Source organism: Nipponia nippon, unplaced genomic scaffold, assembly GCF_047370975.1.
Source record: "Nipponia nippon isolate SJK-2023a ecotype South Korea unplaced genomic scaffold, ASM4737097v1 scaffold_19, whole genome shotgun sequence".
NCBI lineage: Eukaryota > Metazoa > Chordata > Aves > Pelecaniformes > Threskiornithidae > Nipponia > Nipponia nippon.
The window spans coordinates 6,776,011-6,793,642 of record NW_028262335.1 but is presented as its reverse complement, the minus strand read 5'-3'; the positions used below and the strand labels follow the sequence as shown (position 1 = coordinate 6,793,642).

The 17,632-nt window shown below is 46.2% G+C and overlaps 2 protein-coding genes across 3 annotated transcripts; one reads left to right on the top strand and one right to left on the bottom strand.

Annotated features, from left to right (window-relative positions):
- Window positions 1–1,446: 1,446 nt before the first annotated feature.
- TMEM278 (transmembrane protein 278) lies at window positions 1,447–9,482 on the bottom strand. 2 transcript variants are annotated; one of them, XR_015704291.1, is made up of 3 exons: window positions 9,372–9,482; window positions 8,097–8,171; window positions 2,847–2,981 (listed from the first exon to the last, which is right to left on the bottom strand). XR_015704291.1 is itself a non-coding variant. In XM_009460901.2 (2 exons), the coding sequence occupies exons 1-2, from the start codon at window positions 6,884–6,886 to the stop codon at window positions 2,712–2,714; spliced, it is 540 nt and encodes a 179-aa protein (XP_009459176.1). In that variant the 5' UTR covers window positions 6,887–7,579; the 3' UTR covers window positions 1,447–2,711. The 2 variants fall into 2 exon arrangements, 1 of the variants encoding a protein (XP_009459176.1); XM_009460901.2 differs by lacking the exons at window positions 8,097–8,171; window positions 9,372–9,482 and adding an exon at window positions 6,617–7,579 and having other exon boundaries at window positions 1,447–2,981.
- A 3,966-nt stretch (window positions 9,483–13,448) lies between these two features.
- MRPL20 (mitochondrial ribosomal protein L20) lies at window positions 13,449–17,095 on the top strand. The gene is made up of 4 exons (XM_087755321.1): window positions 13,449–13,581; window positions 14,827–14,937; window positions 15,241–15,318; window positions 16,884–17,095. Exons 1-4 carry the CDS (start codon window positions 13,495–13,497, stop codon window positions 17,055–17,057), a joined length of 450 nt encoding a protein of 149 aa, XP_087611447.1. The 5' UTR covers window positions 13,449–13,494; the 3' UTR covers window positions 17,058–17,095.
- Window positions 17,096–17,632: the final 537 nt, after the last annotated feature.

Sequence of the window (17,632 nt, the reverse complement as noted above, 5' to 3'; positions counted from 1 at the left end):
TGCTGTCAAAGCACCTTATAGAAAAGCACAGCTTAGAGCCAGCCCGCTCCTGCCACCCCAGAGGGGCAATGGCAGCAGAAAGTGGCCCCTGGCAGATGAGAGCACATCTGGCAGATGAGCTGCAGGACACAAAAGTCAGCCACATTTATTTGAGCCTGAATCTTTGTTTTTAATGAAGGACAAGCCAGAGACAGAAGATTTAGTGTTTCAGGGACATTTTAGAGGGTGGCATTTGTAAACACCATGTACAATATTCTGCAAGATTCTCTAGGCAGCCATACAGAGGCATGGGTCACCCTCATCTTGATTTATGTTGGTTTTGCTAGGAGACAATCAGCTAATCCACTGCTATCTGTGTCCCACAGTGAAGTGGGAACATGGAAGTACTGCCTTTGCCATCCACTTAATCTGTCAGCTTCAGAGTATTTACAGAAAAGAAATTTCTTACTGCTTCAAAGCATCCAAAGATGTAACAGTAATCATTAAAGCCTGGAGCTTCAGAATAGACATCCTTTTATGGAAGGACAGAAGTCTGTTGCTTAAAGGAAAGAAGCTCAAAGCAATCACTTGCTGCACTTTTATTTCCCTTTTCAAGTCAGGTAGTCCATTATGCTCATACAACAGCCCTGAGCAAATGCTAATGCATTCTTGCTCTCCTGAATGGCATCAGAACAATTTAGTCAGCACTTTCACCCTGCAAAATCCTAAAGCAATGGAAAAGCATTAAAATGCAAACTCTGCATTCCTTCAGCCACTCAGGTTTGGGATGGAATAACCTTGTTCGTTCCTCTTTGGTACACAGAAACATTAAGCAACGGCTAGAACTGTAAATGAAAAATATCAGATCGGTTGTACCTGAAGCACTGTGGAGGAGGTTTGTTGAGGCTTTCGTTTAATGCAGCTGCCAGGATGGGATAAACAGCAGCGAAGCCTGGCAGAATGCCTCAGTTGCACACACACGGAGCCAGCAAAGTGGATATTACGCTGCTGCCCATCCGTTTGCAGCACAAATTGTTGCACACAGAGATGCCTGCTTGCCACAGTACAAAGCTAAGACTGTGGCCATCACAAGGTAATGTGGTGCCCAAAGACCAAACCAATGGCTCCAGTCTCTCAAAACAAGGGGTCCAGCAACAGTGCCACACTTACCTCCAGCTGCCCCTGTGGTGTTCTCATCTGTTCTGGTGGCTGGACTGAGCATCCCACTGCCCATGCATGGGGCGTTTCCTGCCAATTCAATTCATTTGCACCTGTAGCCACCACTGATTATTTCTCTGGGTGGGACTAGAGCTCTGCAGGCCACCTAGACTGGAAAAAATCAATCCTCAGAAAGAAAGGAGAAATTACATTTTAACTTAGTGAGATGTGCTGTGGTACAATGGGCACCACATGGCTGTTTGAAGCAGCTGGTACTTTGGGACAGAACAGAGAGAAACTCCCTCAGCGGAGATTTGATGTAATCTTTATTTCTACATAACACTTGAAATGGTTATATTTGGGAGACGGGGAACAACAGCCAGCAGGGGTACACAGCTTGCAGTGGTCAGTAGCACACAGACCTCACGAACTGGACACTACAGAGACCCACAGGGATTTGAAAGGAGAATCATGCACCAAGCTGCCATGCTTTTCCCTACCTGCCATACCTTCTCATATACACTGCGCTTTTCACTCAGTTGCAATTTATGGCATGTCGTACAACAGAGGATCTGTGGTATTACTTCGGAGATCACCGAAATCAAGCAGGAGATCCAGCTGACTTAGCCAAGCATCAGTTCAGGCCCTGTGGGAGTTCTGCAGAATCACGGGAGGGAGTGCAGGCTGGGTTCCCCTGCTCAGCAGGTTTCAGACACGCAGCCCCTCTCTAGGGAGCATGCCGCCATTGCCCCACACATCGCCCTGGGTATTGCAGGTCACATTCAGCACAGCAGGCTCCCCAGGCACCATCTTCCTGCCATACGTGCATTTTCATGAGGGGCAGTCAGTATCTGTGGCCCATTCAGTCCTTGAATACAACGCAGTGCCAGTGCTGAAGTGGCTCCTAGGTTCTCCAGATATCCAGCCTTACTGGAGCACAGAAAGATTCACAGCATTCAGCAGTTTGACCCTTTCCTAGTTCTCCACTCTTAAACTGCACCACTAACCCTAAATCTAGGTATTGTGACCCTCAGAAAACAAGACATTATACACTGTGCCTTGCAGGCGTGAGCTCTTAGCCCAGATCTGGGAGAACTTGTAGTGCTCGGCAGCCACCACACGTCTTCAGCTCCTCCTGCCAGGAATCCCAAAACATACCTGAACCCTTAGCCAGATTTAGCCCCAGACAAGACAACCTCACCACAGCATAAAGGACGAGGAACTATTTGCTGGTTAATAACCATCAGCCATTACCAGACAAGCATATTTCAGATCAGCAGCTGGCAGGGAAGAGACCCAAAGATCAGCATTTGTTTCCACAGCCAACCCAGTGACCTGACTCGGGAACAGCAAAAGGACCATAAGCACTGCTATAGACATGGGAAAGGGGGATTGCTAAGTGGGGGAAGAATATCTGATGTATAGGAAAGAGGTGGATCCCAAACATCGCAGGGGCAGTGACCTACAGACGCCTTTGCAAGAGGTTAGGAACACCGGCAATCCCACACTTGGGAAAGCCACAGCTGCTTCCTCCTGGCTGGATGCCTCACCAAAGGCTGCCTGGTGCTGCAAACTCATACCCAGGCCTTGACTTGAGTGTTGCACCCCTTGACACAGCTGCACAGGCCTCCCTCCTCGTACCAGCGCCACTTCACCCCCTTGTACACAGCCCTGCTGTATGGCTGGAAGCACATGAAGAGACGGAGGCGCTTTGCCAGGCTGCAGTAGATAGCCATGGCCACCACAATGAGAGGGGACATGATGACGAAGCCGAGGATGATGAGGGCAGAAGAGCTGTTGTCATCCAAGACGCTTTTGCAGTAGCGGGCAGCTGAGTGCAGCACCTGAGGGAAGAGCGAGACAGAGCTTGTCACAGACCTGGTGTGGATCGGAGCAGTGACCAAATACCCTTGCATTTCCAGTGCTTTCACAGAAAGACACACCTCTTCCCTCTCTCTGAGCTGAGCTCAGCAATCTTCAGGCTACACTATGTGACTGATGACACATTTTAATCAAGCTTTCAATTATGCTGGCAGCACTGTGAGACAAGAGCACTGCACACTGATCCTGAGGCAGGAAACACTGAGCTTTATTAAGTCACCAGAATAGTCCAGCTTAGCATTTGATAAGCAGAAACCAAATAAAAAGGTCTCCTGCTGCTACATCGATGTGGGTGGCACAACACACTGGAAATTATATCAAAGTAAATAAAATACAGCAAGATGTCAGGTTCTGCAGACAGAGGTTGGTCCTTCCATAGCTGCCCGCTGGCTGGAGGCTCTGCGGGCTCCTGCCCTGGAACAGATCCCTTTGTGTTCAGTCTTCTGTGTACGCCCTGTACTCATTTATCCCCTAGCATCTCTTTGCACTGCAAAATCTGCCAGGAAAGCCCGTTCACCCCCTGTTGCTGCAAAGCATCCAGCACACTAACTGGTCCTTGCTGAGTGGTATTTAAAGCACTCCTTTCATCCCGGCAGCAGGAGCTCTGGGGCAAGCCACTCGGTTGTCCTGCATTAACAAATGCTACAGGCAGCTCCCATGTCCCCTAGCTTCCTTTCCTTTTTTTCATTTTATTTCAGCAGTACAAGAAACACAACCCATCATAATAAAAAAAAATCCATCTAATGGATCTGCAGTGCAGAAATTGGCCTCTGTCTGCTAGGAAGGCATTGAAAAGCAGTAGCCCAAAGATGAAGGCTCTTGTCAAGCCATACTGCCGCAATCCCTCTCTATGCCTATTAGAGAAAAGTCTGTGTTAAAAGACTCCATACAGCTAACAGCAACACGGTTGCTTTCACTTCTGATGTACTTGGCTGTACTCAAAAACCTTTTGCATCTCCTCAAAGCCTTCGACTGGAGAACACTGCGTGCGCAAAGGAGAACTTGAGGTTTTCCAGGGTAGAGGGTTGAACAGGGTGAAGCTGGAAGGGGTAATTCCAGGAGGCAGTCCTCATACTTTTTCCCATTTTGGGTCCAATTTGAAGTCCATATTTATGCCTTTCAAAGACCAGTTTCAGATCATAGGAAAAGTTGACTTATGGGCTTTACAAGCAATCTCCTATTAAACCTACCCTAAAAGGCCTCATGTCCTGCAGAATCTGCATCCACACTGCACTTGTGGAGACAGACCAGCCATTTTACCAAGGCAATGGCCCACACTGCGCTTTCTCCCAAGGAAAATTTATTAGGTTATTTCTTGTGAAGACTCACTCTCCAATAAAATAAAAGTCATTTCCACACCTGCCCTTTTGTATGCAAAAATCCTAGCAGCCGTGGACTGCAAAAGGAAAGCGTTGCAACCCACACTGAAGGGTTGCATGACCATTCAGGTAGATCAGGACCCCTCTGAGCCACTTTTGCTCTCTGTAGGCCCTCCAGAGCCTCCCACTTTACCCTGTTGGGCATCACACACATTCACATCCCATAGCAAAACATTTCCAGAAGGTGTCAGAGCCACAGTGGGAATTGCCTGGCCCAGAGGTACATGATTTCTCTATGAATTGCACTTCACTCTGATGAGCAGCAGCACTTGTGTCTGCCCTGTTCTACAAAACAGTTACCATGACAGATGTCTCCCTGTTCATTAGTTTGCAGGATCAGGAAAAGCTTTTCAATAACAGCAGCTATGAGTTGTCATAATTTCAGGGCAATAAAAAAAAATCAAAGCGAAACTCCTCAGACCAGCAAATACATCAGTACTGAGAAAACAATAATAGCACAGTCCCTTTGTCAGGGAGCTTTGGGACAGGGAGCTGTGTGCTGACAACCCGTGTCACTGCGATGCCAGCTGAATAATACAATGCAATGGCTTTACTGGAGAGTTACAGCACATCCCGTCTCCTCCTTCTACTGTGGAATGAGACCTCCATGGCTATATCCATGCACAGCTCCACAGAAGTCAGCAGAGCCTTACTGGGTTAAACTGGGCAAATGGCTGACCTCTGCCCCACAGTTGGATCCTTTCCTACCACCTATGCTCACTCAGAGGTCCCAAGGACTTGGGTGATTCGATAGGATGCACAGATTTCATTAAAAAGGGAGAAAACTTTCTTCTTTCACTATTTCTCTGGTAAATACATCAGTTTGAGAAGATTTACATCATCTTCCCTTTAGTCCAGACTGTGGAAGGGGGAGACCAATAGCAGCTGTATTTTGAGTCAATTCTCCCTGCTGGGAGAAGGTACTACAGGGTGTGGGGTTTTCCCCCTAAAGGAGGGAGTAAAAGAGCTCTCCTAACTTAGGGCACTGGGCAAGAGAAGTTGTACTGAGCCCATCATACTGAGTCACTGCCTGTGAGGAAAAGAGGAGAACGGGTTTTTCACACCCACACTTAGTCAAGTGATTCTAAAAATATTTACAGAAATATGCAAAGGAGAAATTCATAAGTAATGAAATCCAGAGGACAGCAACCACCCGAAACAGACAGGCACAGAGGCCAGAGCCCTTGCTGACAAAGTAGGCTTGGTGTGAGAAACTCTACAGCACATTTGGGAACACATCTGAATGCTAGATTGGGATAAGGGGATTATATATTCTGTCAGACTTCACAGTTCTATGATTAGTCATTAGGCAGATCAAATATGACAAACGCTGTAGAGAGCTTACTTAAACGGAGAGTAACAAACCCTATCGGAGCCCGTGTGTGAATTCCGGAGGAGTTCAGGTTGGCAGCTCTCAGTAACAGAGGTCACAGAAGAGAGAAATATTGTGACATGATGATGCAAACAGCAGCGCTGTCAAGCCGGGGAGCGCATCCACCCGACCCGTCACAGCTGCTTGGTACTTCCCCAGGAACACAGCTTCATTGCTCCATCAAGCTTCCCTTTCCCACAATACTGGAAGAAGGGAGGGGTAAAAACGTGCGTATAGCTCATTCCTGCCAGCACTCAGATGTGCCCACAAGATTGCCATCTCATGCAGGCTTGTTGTGAAATGCTGTAGATTTACCTCTGATCACTTTACATTTAAACAACTATACAAAGCGCAGTGCACAGGGGATCAGGACCAAGGGGTCCCATGCTGTCTCCATCCCCAAGGAGCTGGGCAGGCACAAGCAGCGTCCTGCCCCTCCAATGAGCCCTTCTGTGCTAACCTATGACACTGAATGTGTGGGTGCCAACTGACGACTTTAAATTAGTCCAGAAATCATAAAGCCTGTACTTCCCTAGACAAATGCACCCGCCAGCCTTGCTAATAGCTGTGTCACAGGCCCCGAGCAGGAGAGATCGCTCCCTTGGACAACCAAGGGCCCACAGCATGAACCACCATAAACTGTTCTTGTCAGCCCGGTCTATACACATCCCGGCCCACCACGAAAAAATCTATACACATACACACCCTTATGAAGACAAAGCCAAAGCTTGGGGAGTCCAGCCTTGCCTTTACAGCCACTGTTCCCCATGGGCTAAAATAAAACCCTTATGGATGGCCCTGCCTTAGAGGTGGCTGTTAGCAGCCAAATGGAGCAAGGCTTACTCACCCGAGAGTGGCATTGGAAGCCAAAGTAAACCACCACAATGGTAGGAAGCAGCACAACGGTGAGGATAACGAACATCAAGAGCAAATTAATGAAAAAGACCACGGAGTTCATGGTGACTACCACCAGGGTCCACGCCAAGCAGCACCAGGCACTCCGTGGCTCCCTGGGAAGGAGCTGGTCATCCATGTCATATGGCGGGAGGCTAGGAATCATCTGAGACTTTTCTGAGAGGTTTTCTGCTCCAAAGTCCTCAGTGTCCTGGCCAGACATTCTTCAAGAAGATTGCCAATCAACCCACACTCTTATCCAAAATGGTTTCTTTGCTTTTGGCAACAGACCTGGGAAGTAATTTGCAGAGGCTTTTCCTTCCTCTTCCACACGTTGACAAGAACACTTAACCAGAGAGCATAATGGAGCAAGGAAAGAGAGGCTTCTTTTGGCCACCTGCTTTCCCAGGACCTGGCCAGCACAGGTTATTTCCTTTAAAAATGTTTTCCAGCAGTGTCCCAGCCTCAGTTTTGAAGTAGGTGTGGCTGCTGGAAGTTTGGCAATAGCTATTATTTTGCTTTTGAATCCATGGCACTCCTGAATTTCTTGTTGTTCTTCCTGGGATTATGATCCCAAGAGGTCCCAAACAGTTGCTGTCTTAGCTTTGATAGATTGTTTGGTTCCAGAGAGTGCCTAGCTTTAGCATCCTCCTAAGAATACCAGGCTTCAGCACTTTCAGGCAGTTCCTTGACTTCAGATCATTTTTCCACACTCTTCACCCTGGACCCAAGCAAATATTCCTGCTCAGCTCCCACCCAAATGAAGTGACCAGTGAAGATAAACAGCAGCTGTTTCTCCACTCTGCCTCGCTGGAGTCCTTGCCCACACCTTGCAGAGCTGGAAGCAGAGACTGGAGCGGCGCGTGGTTTCACTGCTCTCAGCTGCCTGCAGTCACAGGCGCTCCAATACAGGCAGTGTCTTCCTTTCCGAGCAGACTCGGAGCTTCGCAGCGCTGCTCTGTTTACAAAGTAGATTCTGAAGCTGCTTTCTGTGCTAGCCAATCCTTGACATCTCTCTCGCTACTCAAATGATTTAGCACACAGCACCCAAGAGCCACACTCAAAACATACATTTCCAGGTCAAGATGGTCCCTTTTAAGTTTTAATTATTCTGCCTCTGATTAATTGTCTACAGTTTCTCTCTAGATTAAGAAAACATTAGAGTAACTAACAATAATCACTATATACCTCAGAAATCTTCTGTTCTCTGCAGTCATCACTTATTGTTCGCAAAACATATTGATATTCTTGCACTGAAGGCACAGCAATTATCAATTATTTCATCTGCCTCATACGATCACTATTATTTAAGAATTTCAGTGTTATCTGCACATTTATGTAGCCTTTTAGATACATTCATATATGCATGGCGATAGTACTGCAGGAGGGAGAAAACCGAGGTAGCACAGGTCTAACCAGAAGGCCCAGCTCACCTATGGCACAAGCCAGGGAAAGAATCCAGGAGTCCTGTGTTCCACCTGATGCTATTTCTCTCAGAAAATTCCACCCTAGAAAAAGGTTATTAGAAAAACAAGGTTCGCATAATGCTAAACATGAAATGATTTTATAATGCAGAGGAGCGCTCGTTTTCCTTCACTAAATGTTTGTGTTAAAAATTGCTGGTGTTGCTTTTAGTTGAAGGTAGGCTCCATTGTGCCAGGCACTCCATCCACGTCGGCTAAGTGCACATCGCATCTTATCATGCAAGTTTTAGAAACAGGGAACGTATGTAGAGTTAAAAGGGTTCCCCAGGCTTCTTTCAAAGCTAAAATTTGGATGTAGATTTCTAAGTCACAGGCCACTATTTCAATGAGAAGGCATATATGTGTCATAGGAGTCATTCTCCTGACTGCAGAAAGAACACAGAGTATCACCCTACAAAGATACAGGCCCAGGTAGCCAGAAGGATTGCTTTCGAATTGAAATAGAATATAATTGAACAAATTCTGTTCCCTTGCTGCTGACAGTACCTTCTCACCCCAGGCTGGCAGAGTGTGACACACTACTTGTGGAAAGAAAGCAGCGAGACAAATTGAGACCATTTGCAACCTGCCACATGTAATCGATATCCAAACAGAGGCTTTAAAATTGAAGGGAGTTAAAGAGCTGTGTGAGGGTACAGATTTCAAAGGTGTAACAAGTGATACCAGTGAGAAAGAAGACTTTTGAAACAAAATAAGTAGATTTTAAACAGCTTAACAATGTCCATACTTGTTATGCAATTCCCTAGCTATGAAAATTATTAGTTGATCCACACTTAGTGCTTCAGGTTTTTTTCCTATAACTCTTCCTGTAGAGCCTCTTAGACATCCAAAAGGGTCTCACAAGCTTCAGCTCTATCAGTATCCAGCAGTAAAAATCCATCTAGCTAATCCATACCAGATCACAAGTCAGGTGTATCACTCTTACTAACAGCAGAAATAACTGATAACTCCATGGGGCACTTTTTTCTGTGCTTGCCATTGACACATCTCAAAGCCCATCAGAAAAACACAAAGCTTCAGCCACAGGAGACTGCTGGAAGCTGGGCAATAATTAAGTTCTTGCTGCTCCCTAAGGGACAGGGAGCCAAGTGCAATAGCACAGCCAGCAGGGCAGAGCATTGCCAGCCAAGGCTCCATCCCGCAGCACCCAAGCTCGGTGAAAACAGTAGACTTGGAGATGGTGGTCAGATTCAGCTAAGAGTCCAGATCTTCAGGCAAGCTTACCATTCCAAGGCAGGTCCAAGGTCAAGCTGGGAAGTCAGTCTACAGGTCAGAGTCCATGACCAGCCTCGGCAGTAACCTAGCTAGCCCCAGAAACAGGTACACCTACCACAGCAGCTCAGGCAGAAATGAAATTCCCAGGCCTGAGCTTAAATGGCCCCCGGCAGAGGGTGTGGGTGGAAGCCTCAGCTGAGGCTTACCAGGGCGATTACTGCGTATTGATGCCCTGAGGGCCCTAACACCCCAGATTGTGCTGGAAAGGGAAAGTTTGCTTGTAGTTGTGAAGATGGGTCATCTCTTCCCTAGCCCTTGGTTCCCACCTCTTTTTAAGAACCAAACCTGATGAACTAATCAAAAGGGTTTTTTGCTGGAAACACACATGTCACTGCTATTGTCAGCCAGCTCCCCGGGGAACCAGGCTGTAGAGTGGAAGGCACAGGGAGGTGTGGGAGCAGATATCTCAATATCTTATCCCAGTGCAGTCATCTGCTTACGAGCCTGGGAAAGTTACAAAGCCAGGCTAGTATTCCGCAATTCTCAGAATTAATGGCTTTGCTGTGAAAGTAATGTATATAAATCAAGGGTGTTCACATCCACGTGCACACACTTCATTCTTGAGGCTCTTAGTTTTTGAGCTGCAGCGCTCTCACCATCCCGCTTTGAGTTGTGAAAAACCTTTTCAGACCTAACTGTGGCAGCGATGATGGAAGGTTTATTATTTATGCAAAATTCCAGGTTCTTCATGATGTTTTGGGAAGGAGAAAATAAAAGGGGGAGCCAGTATCTCCAATATAATCCTCTTTATTTACCAAGTGGCACAAAAGTAACTTTTCTTAAATGTGACAAGGAACAAATAACAGGAGGTGGTTTTTTGCCTAGAAGGCTAGCCCCTTTCCAGCAAGCACTCTGCCCAAAAGGACTCTCTGGAAGCCCTGCTCTCAGGGCTTGCTCCAGCTGTGTCTTTCTCACTTCTTCCCTGAAGCACATTTTCTTTGGAATGTCTTCTGCATCTCCCCTAGACACAACAGCCAGACAACGGCAAAGAAAATTGCTTTGCCTCTCGTGCCCTGTATTTGCCTCTGTTTCGAGTGAGGGCTCTTAGTTTCGCCTGACATTCATCCCAAATGGAGAAACGGTGGCTGTTCCCCGGCGATGGTGGGGTTTGGTTGGGCTGGGTATGTGCCGTTGCTTGGGCGTTCCTGACTGGAGGGAAAAGCCTCTCACCCCCAGGGAGCAAGAGGGGAAGGAGGGAGCATCACTCCGGAGCTACAGAGACCCATTCTCCACCCAAAGTAGAGGGAAGCTGCACTGTTCCTCACCAGGGACTGGTGCTAATGACTCAAACTAGATTTCTCTCAAGTAATTTTATTTCCTGTAGCTCTAGCACTGAAGGTGACACTGGATTTAATTAATCTGTTTTGTTTGTTATTATTTATTCTTACTGTTGAGTTCTCTCACAGTGAAGAAAAAAAAAAAGTTGACGTGCCAAGTGAGGGGAAGAAGGTTAAAAATAGACTCTCAGACTGCCAGCACTGCCAGCAGCCTGTATCCTGATTTGTTCCAGAAAGAATATGCTGGTAAATAAGACATTAATTTGTAGCACAGATTAAAGTCAACATCTGTTTGTATTGAACTCAGCTGCCCTTGAAGGAGCAGGGCAGGGAACAGAAATGTGAAATCCAGAAAGCAATTACTCTCCTTTGGGCAGCAGGGACCAAGAGTTTCTGGTACCAGAGCGACCAAAGCGCTGAAGCTCTTTGTCCGCAGCCAGCCTGCCAGTTCCCCAGCCGCAGAGGGGAGTCCTGGGCCACCTGAGCCTGCCTCGCTGGGGAGAAGTGAAACCAGGGGCACAGAACTGAGTAGAAGGGGTTGAAGGAGCCATGACATAAGCTGAATTTCACTGTGGAATACTGCCCCGAGGAATCCTATTTCCTTCCATTGAAAGATTATCCTTGTGTTTAGGTACCCCACCTAGCTCGAGTGCTAAAGAACATCTTGGGCGCCACGGTGAACTGCACGCTCTCAGCACAGGGAATAATGGTTTTCCTTGTTTTTCAAACTGAAAAATATCTCTGAAAATTACTTCTTTAAACTGATTATAAATTCATTTACCACAGCTCTGCATTATAAGTCAAAAAACAACAGACAACTGTCTCTGAATTATGAAGATGTTCCTCTGCTTTTTCATTTTTGAATGTTGAGCATTGAAATATTTTTGAAAGGTGTACTAACTAATCCAGACATTTAAAATGGATTTCAAAAGCACTTCTGCTTGCATCCCATCTCCTCTCTACAGTCCCAGACCGGGTCTCTCGCTCCATGCTGCCGCCTTCCACCATGCCAAGCCCCTGGATCATTTGCATTTTGGGACTCTGGAGCTCGCTGCAGGACGGGTGTAGGAGCCAGAAATGGCTCTGGCAAGCACCAGAGGAGCTTGAATCAGTAGGTGTTCTAACAAGCTGCACCCCATCACCACAGCGATTGTCCTTGGGCCACTTTTATTCCTTTGTAAATACAAAGGGGTTTTACCATCTGTCGGTGAGGGCATGGTGGTGTGGTAAAAAACAAAGCTGCTTAAGTAGTCATAAAAGTGCCATAAATTCTAAAAAGCTTTGTGAAATCCAGTGAAACTTTCCAAAGTTCTTTTGCTATAATGATAATGCATTTTAACCTGTGGGAGGTCTGAAAATTGCATTCTTTAGATTCATTTTCCTTTGGAAAAAATCACACATTCTAATGATTCTTCTAATAACCAAGTGACCTTCGTGTCAAACAAACCCCAGTGACAGTAAGAAAGATTCCCCAAGCCTCTCATTTTGTGAAATCTCCACATCCTTAACAAGTACCTGCCCATAAGTGGGAAAGGTGTCTTGATGATGGTGCAAGTTATGGAGCGATTTCTAACAAACAGGAGCATCACTGCTTTGAGAGGCTGAAACTGGTAATGATTAAAGATGGTCAGACAAATTCATTAGTTCTCTGAGGGCAGAGATTTCTTGTTGCTAAGATATAATGCTTCTGCTGTCTATAATGACAGCACCATCTTGTGGTTTGTTACCGTTCATAAATTTTCATTTTACATCTCACAATCTCTTGCACACAGGATACGGCAAGACATGCTACCAAGTACGGAATTCTTCCAGTCACTGAAAACAACACAAAAACTTTTCAGGCTGCTTTAGCATTGCTAGTTTGAGCACCGCTAGCAGTGTAGTCCGGTGGTGCAGGGATGGGTACTGAACAGCGGCTGCAAAGGAGGCCCAGCCTTCGCACAGCTTCACAAACGACTCCAGTACCTCGCAGGACAAAGGAGAATTCAAAACGGCAAAGCTGCTCCCTCCTCACGTCTCTGTGGACACATGGATTACTATTTCACTGAAAGCACTTTACTGAGCAAACTAAAGAATTAAAGGTTGAGCCTTTGCATACTAAGAGCAGGTGATCATCTAAGAGTGTGTTAGACTGCAGACAGGTCAGTGATGATCGATAGGGCTGCAGTGTACCAGCAGTATCGCAGTAACGGTGCTCGTCGAGTACCATTTGGTCTGTGGCAGTTGCATTTACCTTCGAAAGCTCTCAACAGCTGACACCCAAGTCACTGGGACTTGATGATCTTAAAGGTCTTTTCCAGCCTAACCGATTCCATGATCTTTGACTGGAGAAAAGCTTAGCCAGCAATAAGCAAAAATAAAAAACAACTGAAAGCGGTAAACCTGTAGATTCTTACTGTAGAATGGAATGCTGACAGCATTTCTGAAAGGAGTTTGGTAACAGGAGAAAAGGCTGTTATTTCCTGTTAACCACAAGGAATTATTAGCAGTGACCGTAATTCATTCAGTCTCTGGGTGAAAAGCATTAGGCATCATGCTACAGGCAGAAAACAATGTTTTCAGAGCCTGTATACCTCATTGTAAAGTCTGCGGTCGTTACCAAGCACTACCAAAGACAGACTACTGCAGTTCATCCCTGAGCATCCACTAGATCCTCTAGATCCACAGCACTACAGAACTGCCGAGGTGAGCAACAACCGAAAAGCGGAGGGGGAGCCGGGGCGGGCGGAAGGGCCGCGGCCGGGCCCCTTCTCCCCGCCCCGGAAGGCGGCGGGCGCCGGGAAGCGGCGGCGGCGATGGTGGTGCTGAGCGCTGCCCGCTGGCTCCGCAGCCGCCTCACCGACCGCTTCTGGAGGGTGCAGGAGGTGCTCAAGTATGCGCGGGTGAGTGAGCGAGCGAGTGTCCCCGCCGCCTCCCCGCCGGCCCCGGCCGCCGCCGGCTCCCCGCGGCCTCCCGGCGCCCTCCCGGGCCCGGGGAGCCCGCGGCCTGCCGCCCGCCCCGGCTGTCAGAGCGGCCTCGGGCAGCCAGCGGTGGGGTGCTGCCGCCTCCTGCAGACGTCGAGGGTCCGTGAAGCTGGCTGACGCCCATTTAGTATTTTCTCTAAATTCGCCTGTGTTTGATTAAAGCCGGAGGCTGTGGATGGGTATGAACAAAAGTCAGAGCCCTGTGGCAGAAGGAATACAAGCACCACGGGAAGAGCAGGCTGTAAATACAGCACGCCGTAGGCTGGTGTTGGTTGTCGGGTTTTGTTGGTTTTGTTTTTTTTTTTTTTAACTGGGCAAAGGAGAAAAAAGGGAAAAAAAGGGAAAAAAGGGAAAAAAGGGAAAAAAAATTAACCTTGCTCTTCAAGTGCATTTTAAAAGGTGAAAGAGACCGCTTCACAGCATGATTTCACCTGGAGTTCAAACTATTGTACCTAGGCTCGGGAAGAACCTTTTTCAAGGTCAGACTGTTTGCGTGCTGGGAGGTAGTAGATTTTTTAGATTTTTTCTTTTTACTGCATCTTGCTGTAGCATTGAGATGGAAAATGTTGAAGTAAGTGATGGTATCTTGGTCTTGTAGTGCCTAAGCTGCCCACAGTACCAGTAGTAATTATTTATTTCTCTGACTGTGCAGCACTGGCAACTTCTTCCTGCTTCGTGTTAGATGGATGTCAGTGACTCCAGTAAACTTCTTTCGTTATGCTTTCTGTTTGGGCAACTGCAATGTTTTTGACAGGACAGAGGCTCCTGTCCCATCCCTGTATTCGTACTGACAAAACTGAGAGGGCAGCTCACGAATGAGAATAAACGTGTGAGTTATGGGGCTGGCTGAAAGCCCTCAAGATGATTTTGTGGTTGCCTTCCCCCCCGGCACCACAGCCTGAAATGAGGTCTGGTTTTGGCTCCCTCCTGCTAGACTGAAATTTTTCAGCCTGCTCCAACTTTTCAGCTTCAGATTTCCTATGCTATAAAACAAGGAACAAATACTTTCATTATACGCCAACTGAAGGCTTAGCTGATGTTTGTGAAGTATTTTGTGATCCTTGTTACGAAGAGTTGTGAATTGCAAATGAGCATGTATTAGTATTACTGAAGGGTTTAACAGCTTAAATATAACTGAACAAGAACATCTTGTTTTTGTTTCAGCATTTTCGTGGAAGGAAGAACCGCTGCTATAGGCTGGCTGTACGAAGTGTTCGGAGAGCTTTTGTGAAGTCTACAAAGGCCAGGAGAGAGAAGAAGAGATTCTTAAGAGCGGTAAAGAGCAAAATGTTAGATGTAGACACTAAAATGGGAGAAGAGCAGAACTGAAATAGCTATTTCCCTTACTGGGGGGTTCTCTCAAAGTGTTTTACCAGGGGGTGAAAAATATGAGTTTAAAGCATAGTCCCTCTGTGGTCTGAAACAGCTCACGTTCTGAACTTCATACATGTATATGTTGCACTGAGAAGACTGTAGGTCTGAAAATGTTCTATTTACTAAGTGTGAGCAGATCAGCATGATAAAAGGTTTACTTTTAAAGTATTTTATCACCCAAGATGTTCATTTTTACACTTCTAGCTCTGGATCACTAGGATTGAAGCAGCTTCTCTTGAACATGGTTTGAAATACCCAGCTTTCATAAGCAATCTGCTTAAGGTAAGGATGGTGCTTGAAGAATAACTACTTTGAAACAACAAATTGGAGAAAATGTCTGATAGAGGTCTTCTGAAGTGCCAGGCAAATTAATTTCTTAAAATTCTGAAATCTTTCAAGTAGATGACAAAACATATCAAAGGGTTGCTGGTTACTGTCTAAGAATGCAACTGCAAGGAATTAAAGCTGCAGCCTCCACTTGCCAATCTTTGAAGAATAATGGTGGGGACTTCCAAATTGGAGCGTGAGCAGGCGATAGCGGCATAGGGCACGGTGGAGGGATTGAAAAGCTCCTTCTGTTAGACTGAACTTCTGCCAACATTGTCCTGCTTCCTGGTTCTAGTGATGAAAGGCCTTCTGCTTATGAAAGGAGTTTCGTTCACTTCAGGAACTAAGTTCTGCCCTAAACCTGTTTCTCTTCCTTATGTGCATAATCCTCTTTTATCCTGATGAACATTGTTGCTCTACACCTTGTTCTGTCCCCAGAACTTTTACTTCAAGAACGAGACTTGTAAAATGCTTTTTACACTTGCTGCTGCTGTGGGCATTAAGTGACAGCTGCCTTTACTTCAAGAAATTTAAAGATACAAAGCTTGGATTAGCAGAAACAACCCTAAGAAATCTCTGCTCTTTTCACTACTAGCTGTGTGTTTCGGTGAGCACGGACAATGCAGGGAGTTGGTGCCATTGTCCCTTGTTCTTAAACATGCTGGGGAACTGGTTTTAATTTGTTGATACTGGAACTGTGAAATTAAAGCTTGTTCCTCTTGGCTGTGATTGTAATAAAAGGGCAGTGTTTCTGTTTCTTAAAGTGGAACTACACATGAATTTATAGCATATTTCAAAACATTTTATCTATGTTTCAAATAAATAGATAACTTGCTAGGTTTTCTGATGTGTTTCCTGTAAAGTAATACAGTTTCTGAAATTTATACACTCATTCCCCTGGTTACTCTTGTCATACTGTACCAAAAGAATCAAGCACTGCCTAAACGCTAACTCATTTTTCTTTTTTTTCTTCCCCCCCCCCCCATGCCTGTCCCTTTGATTCTTGTCTCAGAGCAATGTATTTTTGTAAGGTTCTCTGTTAAAAGATCCAAAAGAAGCAAACTGTTTTATATCATACCTCCCTCTTAGAATATGCAGTTAACCGTTCAATATCTAGCTTTGTTAAGAGTATTTGATGCTGCAGTCTTTCTTTCTCCACTCCAGGACACATTTTAAGATACCAAGCAGCTTCTAGCACAACAAGTAAACTTGAGTATGTCTCAGAACTGAAACAAATGCCATGGATTAGCCTGTAACATGTGGCCTTCCATGAACTAAGACGTTCTTCTTCAGTTCTTGGTTTCTACCAGACTTTGAGAAAATCAATAAACTAATTTTACACAGTGGCTTGATGAGACATCCATGGCCAAGAAGTCATGTCTGACAGTTCTGTGACTAATAGTTCCAATATTGTACAGTACAGAAAAAAGGTAATTTGCCTTAAGACCTCAGGTAATCATTAAGCATTGCAGTGTTCCTAAAAATTACAGTACTTAACCAACAAATTTTCTTGCATTTAGTCCCAGGTAGAGCTGAATAGGAAAATGATTGCTGATTTGGCTATTTATGAGCCGAAGACGTTCAAGTCCCTAGCTGCCTTAGCCCAGAGGAGGAGACAAGAAGGCTTCCTTGCTGCCCTGGGAGATGGAAAAGAACCAGAGGGAATATTTTCACGTATTGTACACCACTATTGATATTAAAAGAGTCTGCAGATACGCGTTACAAACAGGAACTTGTATTGCGGAGTAAACTCGCTCATTGACTGCTGCTAAGATCTTAGCTGTGGAACAAAATCCTCTAAGGATGGTTCCAGAAGGAGGACGGGGTGGGTCCGGGTACGAAGCTTGTGCCTTGATGACTTTTTCCCCTGTATTGTTGTAATTGAAATGTGTTGAGTTAGACACCGCGGTTCCCAGTAAGCGGCGTAAGTCAGGCCTGTGGAAGTTCCACTGTTAACAACACACACAGCGTGCATACGCTTTCCGTTCTGTTAAGGAATTAATAAAGGTTTTTTTTTTTGGTAATTGCTACTGGAAAAAACAATTTTCAGTGGTGACTTATGGCGCTGGAGAGGGAAAAACCCTGCCCGGGGGGGGGGGCTCGGCGCTGACTGGCCTGGCAACGGTCGGGGGTGGGGGGGGGGGGCGCTCCCCCGCCCTGTTCAAATTCCCGACGCGTGCGTCACGCCGCTGCGTTCAGCCCGGGGACAGCGTCAGACGTCGCGGCGGCCGGACCAATCGGCGACCGCCGCTTCGCTGCTCTCCACCAA